The 13,773-nt window shown below is 47.0% G+C and overlaps 1 protein-coding gene across 1 annotated transcript in view; it reads right to left on the bottom strand.

Moving 5' to 3' along the window:
* DHTKD1 (dehydrogenase E1 and transketolase domain containing 1) overlaps positions 1 to 13,773 on the bottom strand; it is a 55,961-nt gene extending 42,188 nt beyond the window's left edge. The window contains exons 1-3 of the mRNA XM_089686309.1: positions 13,551 to 13,773; positions 3,919 to 4,074; positions 3,032 to 3,243 (exon numbers count right to left, since the gene is read on the bottom strand). Coding sequence (XP_089542435.1) covers positions 3,032 to 3,243; positions 3,919 to 4,074; positions 13,551 to 13,719 — 537 coding nt within the window. The 5' untranslated portion in view covers positions 13,720 to 13,773. The remainder of the gene's footprint in view (positions 1 to 3,031; positions 3,244 to 3,918; positions 4,075 to 13,550) is intronic.

Here is a 13,773-nt window from a genome sequence, read left to right on the forward strand (position 1 = left end):
TGAACTGTTTCTAAAGCTCTTTAATGAAAACTAAAAAACCCCTGCCTCTGAAGAGCGCTACTGTGTGCGTGTTTTAAACTTTGGTATATCGCTGCCTGCAGTGACAGTGGTATACCGACGATTATTCAAACATCATAGTGTTATTGCTGATATTGCCGAGTTTTCCCTTTCTCTGTACAAAAAGGAGGTGGTGGCAGTGTGAAAGGTTAATTGCGTAATTAACCTGACCCAGTAACAATCACGCTCAGGCTGCAAGTACATTGATTGTGGTCCATTAGCTGGAAAATCGTTGTGCAAAGTGCAGCTGGGCGTGGCATTGTTACGCACGTGACAGCGCGGTTTTAGATTGGCTAGTCCTTCGGTCATGAGTTTGGTGAGAAGGGCTGGGGTCTGACGCCGCAATCGTCACATCCCCCACCCCTAGCTTTGAATGACAGCAGCGGGAGCCAATCAAACGCGGCATCAGCAAAACCAGTGAGACCAAGAAGTGGGGGAGAGAACAGCTGCAGATGGGCACAGCGCTGGATTGAATTAGGGCTCAGATAACAGCACACTAGCATTTTTAAAAGCTGTTAAAAGCATTTTGTTTCTACTCCTAGAAGCTAAATAGTGTTATCCTATGTGTCCATGCACACTAATTTAGGCTATTAGTGTTTTTGAGGTTCAGCTTCTAGGAGCAGAAAATAAAAAATTGTTTTGTAGAGTTTTTTTTGGAGCATTTTTCCAGCAGGAAAAAAAAACCCTAAACGCTTCTAAATGCTCCTAAACACTCCTAAACACTGCACTACATTTTTGCTAGCCTTCTCTCTTTTTTTTTCTATATGTACTGTAAAAACGGTAATAAAACGCTAATGCTCCCTAAACGCTACTAAAAATGCTATTACCAGTGGTTTTTGTGCACCGTTTTTTGAGCGTAAAAAAATTCACTAGTGTGCGTGGAGCCGTAATGATACAGCTGGCATTCAGACAGTGTACAGACCTGGTGGGCTTTGGCTTACTTCAGACAAGTTTTGCACTCCCATACAAATTCTATAAGAATGTAAAAACAGGTCAGAAATAGGTCAAATGCATCTGTCAAATTCTAAATAAACTCAGGAGTGTCTCAAACCGATGCCATTGACACAAGCCCTAAAAGTGGAGTTTAACCCTCCTATCCTTCTCAGCCAAGGAAGCTGCCATCTTTGGCTCTATTTGACCTGCAAGTGTCAAAATGCTGTACATGTGATCAGTTATGACACCAGACATTTTTGATGCTTTGACAGTTTGGGTGAGAATACAAGCAATTGTGACAGCATTCCCAGTGGGAATGTAACTGTTTTTTAAACCATTAAATTAATGGGTTTAGTTCTGCTTCAAGGTTATAAAAACATTTGATGGGAAACACCTTTAGAGTGGAAATATACCCACCAATTTAATATTTTCCTAAAAAAGTATACATTTAAGGATGCTGTGAATGATAACAGTCACATTTGCTTGTGCTCCCAACTGAACTGTCAAACATCAAATGGCTGGTGTCACAACTCACATACAGCACCATGGCAACTGCAGATGAAACAGAACCTAAGACAACAGCTCCTTTGGCTGTAAAGAATAGGAGGGTTTAATTCTGCTGTAACCACTAAAAAAAAAAAAATTCCCAATGGAGTTTTAAGAGATTTCCAAAGAGCCACATTTGTTAAAATTCTGAATTACACTAACTTACATTAGTGTTATAAGTAATGACAGCAAACGTCAGTCAGAACATCCAACGTATTTGTTGGGATGTGTCAGTTAATGAGCAGAGGGGATTTTTTTTCTAGACTTTTTTCTTTTGTGGAGTATAAAGTTTGTCAGTGGTCTTCAATAAAAGTGATTAATTGTGCACTGGTATTCACAACCAATAGGGCATTGTTGCAGTGAACATTTGTTGTAGGGGTTGGTAGGGCTCTACCCTATTTACTATTTAAAGAGGTGTTATTTATATATTACTCACAATGCAAAAGCATTGTGTTACACTGTGCTACATAGCACTCTTCTTGAGTTATTCAGCTGCTAGGCTTAAACCGCCCATACATGGATTGAAATTAAGCTGGTTCAGCATGGACCGGCAGAATTGTGATCCATATGTGGGCAACCTGGTTGTATAAAAGTAAATATATTAATTATAGGTACTTATAGAATACCATCAATTTACGGAGTGCTTTACATATATATTGTACATTCACATCTACTAATCGACTTCTGTACAACCAGTCTGCTGGGTTTTTCCTGATCGATCAGTGCCGCCAGCTATAGCTGGTAGCACTGAAACTTGTATTCGAATGGCTGGGAAGGCTCCCCACCATCAGAAAACAATAACACAGTGCAAGGTTATGTGGATAGAGGAATTTGATCTTTTACTTTTGTTCAACCCTCTGGTTAAATTAAACAAAAAAAAACAAACAAAAAAAAACAAAAGGATGAATGTATTGGCTGCTTAAGTGTTTGACCAATTTTTGTATGCGTTCTCACTAACAAGACACAAACAACAAAAATAACCTGACAGGGGTATAACCCTTCCCAACACTAGCCAAAAAAAAAAGAAGTTATGAATATACATACACTTAATGTATGTTTCAAGGGTATCTGAAGATGACAGTTTAATAGGCTTCATGAGCCCTGCCAGTTTTACTGAGTGAAGTGCAATACACTGTATGTATGGTTTACTAAACTTTATAAGCAGATGGCAAGGAACCACCCCAGCTGTGCAGAACACAGCCCCAGTGCAAATTAGGCTTGGGCAACTTTTTATAGAGATGCCTACAGTTTTTTTTTATTAAAACATAGTAATTTTATTTACTTTATTGATTTTTCCATTGATCTAATTTAAAATGTAACAAATTAAATTACAATAAAATGTTAGCATGAAGTAAAGATGACCTTTACCAGTAAGGGCATATTTATAGGTCACATTTGATGTACTGCGCTAGGAACTATCCCAATAACTAGGAAAAGCTCTGAGAAAAGAAAACAACATTAAAGAGGTCCTGCACTTTTGTCAAATATAGGTTACCTGACATTCCAGCATCAATTTGGCCAAGTGCTTCCTCTCTTCTGTGGAAAGGTTTTCCCTTTTCAACTCTTCAAATCTTTTAGAGAACCATTCCCTTTCTTCTAAATGCTGCAACTGGCTTGTTTCAATGGAAAGCTGACCACAGTAAGTGTGGTCCAGGTATTCCAAGATCTCCTCCAGTGTTGCTTCTTCCTTTCCCATATTCAGTATCCCTAAAAAGTAGGGTAAATGATAATGGACAGAGCAATTAGAAGGGGAGTACTGCATATATAAGCAGATTTAGGCTACATTAGCACAAGAGACTTTGTGAGTGTCCAGCAAGGATCAACACGGGTAATCACCGGATCTGTGGACAGACACAGATAACTGCAACGGCCACCGATGTGTCACTGAAACATACGGGGCTCGGCGGCCACAGCTAGCCACTCACAGATGGCTGAAACAGCTGCAGGAAACCGCTGTCGCCCATGAGAATGTGTGCAAGGGTGTTGACATATGCTGCTCTCTGTATTAGAAAGCAGCACTGCTCAAGTAAATCCATGTAAACAAAAAACACACACCAAAAGGCAGCATTTGACTGGCTTTGCCTGATTTGTGAATGGAGGGAGAGTCTGACGAGTCACAGAATTCTCTCCTCCATTCACAGATCCTGTTACAGGCAGTGAAAGGAGGGGGCGGGTTCACACCAGGATTTTTTCACAGCGTCTCAGCCCATAGCTATTAAGCCCCTGCACATGAGAGGTTTGGAGACAGGAAGAGGATAGGGCAAACCCTACAATGAAGATTTCTCCAAGATCCAGCTGCCTACTCAGCATTGGACATCCTTTATTAAAAGGTAAGATGTCACAAAAAAAAAAAAAAAACAGCTTAAAAGTAGACGACATTACCAGCTGTGCGAAAGGGTCCATGAAGGCCTTCAGTAATCACTTGTATTTCTGGTACCATATCCATAACTGCCTGGCCAGCAAACAGTGGGTTAATTTTGGCAGCTTTGTGACCATGCTCACGATAAGCTGTAACAAGTCGTACAAGACCATGATCTACTGCAAGACAAAAAAACATAATGGAATCAAATAGTCACACTAGAGCAATAAATGGCAACCACTCACACAAAATAATGAAAGAATCAATGCAAACAAGTTGACCACTTTAACTAGAAAAGTGCTCGGAGTATTCCAGTCAGGCTTTAGGAGGTATGTACAGTATCTCCCAGAAGTGAGTACACTCCTCACATTTTTGTAAATATTTTATTCTATCTTTTCATGTGACAACACTGAAGAAATGACACTTTGCTACAATGTAAAGTAGTGAGTGTACAGCTTGTATAACAGTGTAAATTTGCTGTCCCCTCAAAATAACTCAACACACAGCCATTAATGTCTAAACTGCTGGCAACAAAAGTGAGAACACCCCTAAGTGAAAATGTCCAAATTGGGCCCAAAGTGTCAATATTTTGTGTGGCCACCATTATTTTCCAGCACTGCCTTAACCCTCTTGGGCATGGAGTTCACAGAGAGTTACAGGTTGCCACTGGAGTCCTCTTCCACTCCTCCATGATGACATCACGGAGCTGGTGGATGTTAGAGACCTTGCACTCCTCCATCTTCTGTTTGAGGATGCCCCACAGATTCTCAATAGGGTTTAGGTTTGGAGACATGCTTGGCCAGTCCATCACCTTTACCCTCAGCTTCTATAGCAAGGCAGTGGTCGTCTTGGAGGTGTATTTGGGGTCATCAACATTATTATTATTATACAGTATTTATAAAGCGCCAATAGTTCGCTCAGCGCTGTACATTACAAAGGGGGACAGAACATGTGACAGAACAATACCAATACAATGCAAAATATGAGGGGATTGAGGGCCCTGCTCTTTCGAGCTTACAATCTAGGAGGGAGGGGATAGTGGTACAGGAGGAGATAGCTGTGGGGGATGGAGTGGTAGGAAGAGTGGAGGAGGTCGGCAAGTTAGCAGGGGGTGGGGTAGGCTTCCCTGAAGAGATGGGTTTTCAGGGTGCGCCTAAAGGAGAGGAGAGTAGGTGATAATCTGATGGGTTGGGGAAGGGAGTTCCAGAGGATGGGTGACACCCTGGAGAAGTCCTGGAGGCGGGCATGGGAGGAGGAGACCAGGGAACTAGAGAGAAGGAGGTCTTGTGAGGAGCGGAGTGTGCGTGCTGGGCGGTACTTGGATATTAGGTCAGTGATGTAGTTCGGGGCAGTATGGTGGACGGCTTTGTACGTCAGTGTTAGGATTTTGAATTTGATCCGTTGCGCAATCGGAAGCCAGTGGAGGGATTGGCAGAGGGGGGTGGCGGAGATGGAGCGGATGGAAAGGTGAATGAGTCTGGCAGCCGTATTCAGGATCGACTGAAGCGGGGATAGCCAGCAGCGAGGCAGGCCAGTGAGGAGGGAGTTGCAGTAGTCGAGTCGTGATATGATGAGGGAGTGGATGACCTGTTTAGTGTTTTCTGGGGTTAGGAACGTGCGGATTTTGGCGATGTTGCGAAGGTGGAGTCTGCACGAGTTTGTTAAAGATTGGACTTGGGGCTGGAAGGATAGGTTGGAGTCCAGAATGACACCAAGCACTCTGGCCTGCAGGGCGGGTTTGATGGTGGCGCTGTTGGACATGATGGAGAAGTCAATGGGGGGTGGTGTCCAGGCTGGGGGGAAGACAAGAAACTCGGTTTTGGAGAGGTTCAGTTTAAGGAAGTGGAGCGACATCCAGTCTGATATGTCGCTCAGTAGGTGTGTGATTCAGGCAGAGACCGAGGGGGTGAGGTGGGGGGTTGAGAGATAGATTTGTGTGTCGTCGGCATAGAGGTGGTAGTTGAAGCCGTGAGAGTGTATGAGTTGGCCAAGGGAGGAGGTGTAGATGGAGAAGAGAAGGGGCCCGAGGACAGAGCCTTGAGGGACCCCAACAGAGAGGGGGAGTGAGGGGGAGGTGGTAGCATTATAGGCAACGCTGAAGGAGTGTTGTGACAGGTAGGATGAGAGGCAGGAGAGAGCAGAATATCTGAGGCCGAGGGAGTGTAGTTTTTTGAGGAGGAGGGGGTGGTCGACTGTGTCGAAGGCTGCAGAGAGGTCAAGGAGTAGGAGCACTGAATAGTGGCCATTAGCTTTGGCGGTTAGCAGGTCGTTGGAGAGTTTGAGTAGGGCAGTTTCGGTGGAGTGTAGGGGACGGAAGCCGGACTGTAGGGGATCGAGGAGGTTGTTGTCGTTGAGGTGAGAGCATAGGCGGGTGTAGATGAGGCGCTCGAGGAGTTTAGATGTAAAGGGGAGCAGGGAGATGGGTCTGAGGTTGTTTGGTCATTGGGGTCCAGGGAGGGCTTTTTAAGTATGGGGGTGATGTGTGCATGTTTCAGAGGGGAGGGGAAAATGCCTGAGGAGAGGGAGAGATTGAAGATGTGGGTGAGGGAGCATAGTATGGAGGGGGAGGGAGGTCAAAGGAGTTGTGAGGGGATAGGGTCGAGGGGGCAGGTGGTGAGGCGGGCATCAGAGAGAATCTTGGAGACTTCCTCAATGGTAGTAAGGTCAAAGGTGCAGAGTGTTGGGGGAGCTTCAGTATGAGGAATGTAGGGTGGGGTGGAAGTGGAGGTCAGAGCAGTGGTGGGGCCGTGGGAGAGGGGTAGCTGAGTGAGGGGGAATGGGGTTGGAGGGAGTTTGAGCAGCAACGAAATCCCTGCGGGTTATGTCAAGGGGGAAGGGGGGATGAGGGGGTAGCTGTGTTGGAATACTGCCCTGCCGCCCAGTCTCCAAATCAGGGGATCATGCCCTGCTTCAGTATGTCACAGTACATGTTGGCATTCATGGTTTACTCAATGAACTGTAGCTCCCTAGTGTCGACAGCCATGACACTCCCACCACCATGCTTGACTGTAGGCAAGACACACTTGTCTTTGTACTCCTCACCTGGTTGCCGCCACACACGCTTGACACCATCTGAACCAAATCAGTTTATCTTGGTCTCATCAGACCACAGGACATGGTTCCAGTAATCCATCTCCTTAGTCAGCTTGTCTTCAGCAAACTGTTTGCGGGCTTTCTTGTGCATCATCTTTAGAAGAGACTTCCTTCTCGGACATCAGCCATGCAGACCAATTTGATACAGTGTGCGGCGTATAGTCTGAGCACTGACAGGCTGACCCCCCACCCCTTCAACTTTTTCCCAAAGACAACCTCTGTATATGACGCTGCACACATGCACTCAACATCTTTGGTCGACCATGGCTAGCCCTGTTCTAAGTGGAACCTGTCCTGTTATTTCCAGTGACCAGTATGAGAGAGTGAGAGCGATAACACCAAATTTAACACACCTGCTCCCCATTCACACCTGGAACCTTGTAATACTAACTAGTCACAGGACAGCGGAGAGGGAAAATGGCTAATTGGGCCCAATTTGGACATTTTCACTTAGGGGTGTACTCACTTTTGTTGCCAGCGGTTTAGACATTAATGGCTGCGTGTTGAGTTATTTTGAGGGGACAGCCAATTTACACTGTTATACAAGCTGTACACTGACTACTTTACATTGTAGCAAAGTGTCATTTCTTCAGTGTTGTCACATGAAAAGATAGAATAAAATATTTACAAAAATGTGAGGGGTGTACTCACTTCTGTGAGATGCTGTAAATGGCCTACACCTTAAGTCAAAGCTGCACACATTGTTTTTTATCTACAGACACCCCTTACCTGCATAAGCTGTTTTTGGTAAAGGTGAGCTAACCCTTTAACATGCTAGCAGCTGATCTCAGCAGCAAGTGACTTCCCATGCCCACAGAATAGCAGAATAGTAGGCAGTAAAATGTGTCATGACCTGCCATCCTCTACCACGCCTGCTTCAGCTCTTCCTCATGTCTCAGACAACTAGTGGAGTGAGAGATCATTCCTCAGAGAGAGAAAAAAAAGCTCCTGATTTGGATATAGAAACTATGCAGCATGCTCAGCTGTGCACCTCTACGATGCCCAAAAATGGGAAAATTTCTAGAATCCTAGATCTTGACTGTCAATATTTGACAGCTGGAGTGGCCAGTGGGGCCAGATTTTGACCTTGGGGGAGCCCAGGGCACTTCAGATTCAGTGGGACCTTCATACACAGGAATTAAAATCCAGAGCAAATCAGCACATTCACACATCATAGTCTGTTTTTTGCATGTCCCTGGAACCAAGTTATACATAAACAGAAACAGTAAATGAGTGGCACAACATCATTATGGGGTCACATGTGCATGCACACATGCAATCATAGACTTGCTTTCTTAAAGAAGAACATCACCCACCCCCCCTCCCACTTCTTTTTTTATACCCTCCTATCCATTATGCCGGTTATCCTTAATTCATATACTCACCAGCTCAATGATTGTCCTGCTGCAAAACACTGCCACCTTCTCCAACGTCATCAGAATAAGCTGTTGCTTCTGTGTTCTTGCAGCTGGCCCCCTGATGACGTGCCGCCATCAGATGCTGTGTATCCCTGCTCCTACAGCCTCCTGGAATATGTGATGGGGATATCATCATTCTCGCCTAGGCAAGAATGGTGGTGAGGGATGGCGCCAGAGTAAAAAAAAAAAGTTACCCTTACCAGTAACATCTTTTTTAGGTGTATTTCAGGACTCCCCCCCCTTTTTACCCAGGAAACACTGCACCTGCCCGGTCTTTAAAAGGCCACTTTTAGCCAGATCCTTTAGTTTGTCTTGAGCACCGTCAGCCAGTTGGAAAGAGACACAACATAACAAGAAAAACATACCCTTAACAAACACAAATCAAACACAACAAGGGTGGGCAGTTGCTGCTGTCCCCAGAGATTCCTGGAAAACATGTTACCTACACATGTAACCCGAATGTTTCCTAAAGTGTCTGTCTTTCAGGACAGCACCTTGAGAGAATAAACAAGTACTTACCATCTAGGGCAGGACAACAGCCTGCAGGACCTTTCAACCAAATGTCTAATTCTTGGCTGATGCCAAGCCCGACCTTTAATGCTTGACAAACGTAGAGAAGCTTGTCCATGTTGTCTCCCTACAAATCTGTCCAGGTACCAGCTTTTTCTGTATTTGTCAAAGCCATTATACTAGCAGAGCATGCAGAAATGCTCTCTGAAACCTCCATACCACAAGCCTACCTAATGGCCCTTTTAAGCCACCTAGTCACAGTCACAGGTACGATTCCTCCCACTGATACCAATGATGTGGAACTATTCCTCTCACTGACACCAATGATGGGGCACTATTCCTCCCACTGACACCAATGATGGAGCAACATTCCTCCCACTGACACCAATGATGGAGCAACATTCCTCCCACTGACACCAATGATGGAGCAACATTTCTCCCACTGACACCAATGATGGGGAACTATCCCTCCCACTGACACCAATGATGGGGAACTATCCCTCCCATTGACACCAATGATGTGGAAATATCCCTCCCATTAATACCAATGACGTGGAACTATCCCTCCCATTGATACCAATGACGTGGAACTATCCCTCCCATTGATACCAATGACGTGGAACTATCCCTCCCACTGACACCAATGACGGGGAACTATCCCTCCCACTGACACCAATGACGGGAACTATCCCTCCCACTGACACCAATGACGGGGAACTATCCCTCCCACTGACACCAATGACGGGGAACTATCCCTCCCAATGACGGGGCACAATCCCTCCCAATGACACCAATGACGGGGCACAATCCCTCCCAATGACGGGGCACAATCCCTCCCACTGATATCATTGATGGGGCACAATCCCTCCCATTGATACCATTGATGGGTTTGCATTTGTCAAAGCCATTATACTAGCAGATCATGCAGAAATGCTCTCTGAAACCTCCATACCACAAGCCTTCCTAATGGCCCTTTTAAGTCACCTAGTCACAGTCACAGGTATGATTCCCCCCCACTGATACCAATGATGGGGAACTATCCCACCCACTGACACCAATGATGGGGCATTTTTCCTCCCACTGACACCAATGACGGAGCACAATCCCTCCTACTGACACCAATGACGGAGCACAATCCCTCCCACTGACACCAATGACGGGGCACAATCCCTCCCATTGACACCAATGACAGAGAACAATCCCTTCCACTGACACCAATGATGGGGCACGGTTCCTCCCACTAACAACGATGGGGCACAATTCCTTCCACTGACACCAATGACAGGGCACAATCCCTTCCACTGATATCATTGATGGGGCACAATCCCTCCCACTGATACCAATCATGGGTAACTACTGCCCTATTGACCACCAACCCTGAGGCCATGTTTATTCTCACCAGTGCTGGGCCCAGGACCTACCCCCTCTGTCCACAATCTGACCCTTGTAAAGTCTGAATGACAGTAACCTGGCCCATTGTTTGAAAAGTTTGGAGACCCCTGCTCTGGAGTCTTAAAACAAATAACCAATGGCACTTTAGCTAAAGTCCTCCATAAAAAAAAAAAACACTTAGGTGAAGATGTACGAAAACTGGGGCATGCAAAATGGCGCACACCCCAGACTGATAAGTGCCTATGCCCTGCCAAATGTAGACCTAAGCAGGAGAGACTTGTATTGTAAGGGGCACTGTGATGTGAAGGGTGCTGCAGTGTAAAGGGGAGCTGTGATGTGGAGAGGCACTCCAATGTAAAAGAGGCTTTGATGTGAAGGGTAATAGAAGACACTGTAGGACTGCTTTGAAGGAGAGTGTGACTGTGATGTGAAGGGTGTCTGTGATGTACTATGGACACTGATATAAAGTGTGTGAGGAGGCAAACTGTGATGTTAAAGGGGTTGTAATGTAAAGGCAACTGTGATGCGAAAGGTAGGCTAAAGACCACAGGCGGACTGACAACTCATGGGGCCCCCGGGCAATAGGGAATCATGGGGCCCGTGTCCTTGACCAAACTCCAAAAAGCCTATGAAAAAGGTACCAGGGGCATCTCATGGGGCCCCCTACTGACCCCGGGCAGTGCCCAAATTTCCAAATGATCAGTCCGCCCCTGCTAAAGACAATAATGCACAGGGGGGCTGTGATGTGTTTTCATGTAAACATGAGATTTCAACCTCTGCTAGAAGACATTTTAATTAATGGACCTCTGTAAATTTTAACCCAAGACCCTGCTTTATACTGTAAAGTGGTTAATAAATACCACTAAAAAAGTTCTATCTATAATCTAAAACAATTATATAAAATGTCACACAAATTAAAGTGGCATTAAACCCAAGAGCAAACATTTATTATATTGCAGTTTCCCAATTCTTAGCTGTGATGGCTGTATTCACTTTTTTTTAGGCTCTTTCCTTTATTTTTACCTGGTGATCCAACCAGTAAGTCTATTTTTTTTTCTACCAGCTCAAGCTGTCCTGCAGATGAAGTGTTGGGGTGAACCATTTACCACTGACAGGGGTGTTTAAAATTATCAACTTTTATTCATTCAGATAAAACCTTTACCCCTAAAGAAAAAAAAACTACTGTATCTGATTATAAAGCTGGCATTTTGCTTTAGTTTGTCAGTGTATTCAGACTTGCTAGTACATCTGACACTGCCATCCCTACACTGCTGTCCAAACACGCCACCTGTGGTCCTTCATCCAGAGTGGTGTACAGGATGTGTGTCACCAGGTGAAAACAGAGGGGGGAAAGCCTTATAAAAAAAAAAAAGGAAAAGGAATGCAGCCACCACTTCTAATCATTGATAAGCTGCAATATATTACAGTTTTGGGTTATTCCTGTAGAATTTGTGGGACTTGTCCTGGTAATAAAAGGGTGTATACTGCAGAGGTTTATAGTTAATGTGGTTTATTATTTTAGAATTGAAGAACATTCATCCATTATTCTTCTATTACAGGACACATGAGAGCTCTGGAGGACAGGTTCCTAGTAGATGAGGCCATGTGACCTGATGAGGAGGGTGCTGTACACAGAGGGAGCTGCGCTCAGGGTTGTCGTCGTGTACATGGAGGGAGCCGGGCTCAGGGCTATCATGTACATGGAGGATGCTGGGCTCAGGGCTGTCCTTGTGTACATGGAGGGAGTCGGGCTCAGGGCTGTCCTTGTGTACATGGAGGATGCTGGGCTCAGGGCTGTTGGGTACATGGAGGGAGCCAGGTTCAGGGCTGTCCTTGTGTACATGGAGGATGCTGGGCTCAGGGCTGTCCTTGTGTACATGGAGGGAGCCTGGGCTCAGGGCTGTCCTTGTGTACATGGAGGGAGCCTGGGCTCATGGCTGTCCTTGTGTACATGGAGGATGCTCGGCTCACGGCTGTCCTTGTGTACATGGAGGATGCTCGGCTCAGGGCTGTTGGGTACATGGAGGGAGCCGGGTTCAGGGCTGTCCTTGTGTACATGGAGGATGCTGGGCTCAGGGCTGTCCTTGTGTACATGGAGGATGCTGGCTCAGGGCTGTTGGGTACATGGAGGGAGCAGGGCTCAGGGCTGTTGTGTACATGGAGGATGCTGGGCTCAGGGCTGTCGTTGTGTACATGGAGGATGCTGGGCTCAGGGCTGTTGGGTACATGGAGGGAGCCGGGCTCAGGGCTGTTGGGTACATGGAGGGAGCCGGGCTCAGGGCTGTTGGGTACATGGAGGGAGCCGGGCTCAGGGCTGTTGGGTACATGGAGGGAGCCGGGCTCAGGGCTGTTGGGTACATGGAGGGAGCCGGGCTCAGGGCTGTCGTTGTGTACATGGAGGATGCTGGGTTCAGGGCTGTCCTTGTGTACATGGAGGGAGCCGGGCTCAGGGCTGTCCTTGTGTACATGGAGGGAGCCGGGCTCAGGGCTGTCCTTGTGTACATGGAGGATGCTGGGCTCAGGGCTGTCCTTGTGTACATGGAGGATGCTGGGCTCAGGGCTGTCCTTGTGTACATGGAGGATGCTGGGCTCAGGGCTGTCCTTGTGTACATGCAGGGAGCCGGGCTCAGGGCTGTCGTTGTGTACATGCAGGGAGCCGGGCTCAGGGCTGTTGGGTACATGGAGGGAGCCGGGCTCAGGGCTGTCGTTGTGTACATGGAGGATGCTGGGTTCAGGGCTGTCGTTGTGTACATGGAGGGAGCTGGGCTCAGGGCTGTCCTCGTGTACATGGAGGGAGCCGCGCTCAGGGCTGTCCTTGTGTACATGGAGGATGCTGGGCTCAGGGCTGTCCTTGTGTACATGCAGGGAGCCGGGCTCAGGGCTGTCCTTGTGTACATGGAGGATGCTGGGCTCAGGGCTGTCCTTGTGTACATGGAGGATGCTGGGCTCAGGGCTGTCCTTGTGTACATGGAGGATGCTGGGCTCAGGGCTGTCCTTGTGTACATGCAGGGAGCCGGGCTCAGGGCTGTCGTTGTGTACATAGAGGATGCTGGGCTCAGGGCTGTTGTGTACATGGAAGGAGCCGGGCTCAGGGCTGACACTGTAGACAGGAGATCTCCCCCTCTGCCTTGTCATATGGGGAAGAGGGGGTCTTCTCTAGGTTGGACACACAGGCACAGTGATCAGTCGTCAGTACACTACACACTCCATGTGGATCTAGCACTGACAGCCCCCACACACACCTGCACTGCCACCAGCTGTCTCGCTGAGGTGTCCACGCACTCGGCTGCCATTGGGGTCGCTCTTCTTCGGTCTATACCCGTACACACCGCGCTCGGTGCGGTAACCTCGGTACAGAAGCGGCCGCCACAGTCTCACCCCGCGTACACACACACCGAGCCAAGCCGACATGGTCACCAAGCTCGCACACCGCAGACACTAAAGTGTTAATGACCCCAACTCATA

Source organism: Staurois parvus, unplaced genomic scaffold (genome assembly GCF_062004578.1).
Source record: "Staurois parvus isolate SC_StPar_1 unplaced genomic scaffold, SC_StPar_1.0 ptg000019l, whole genome shotgun sequence".
Taxonomy (NCBI): domain Eukaryota; kingdom Metazoa; phylum Chordata; class Amphibia; order Anura; family Ranidae; genus Staurois; species Staurois parvus.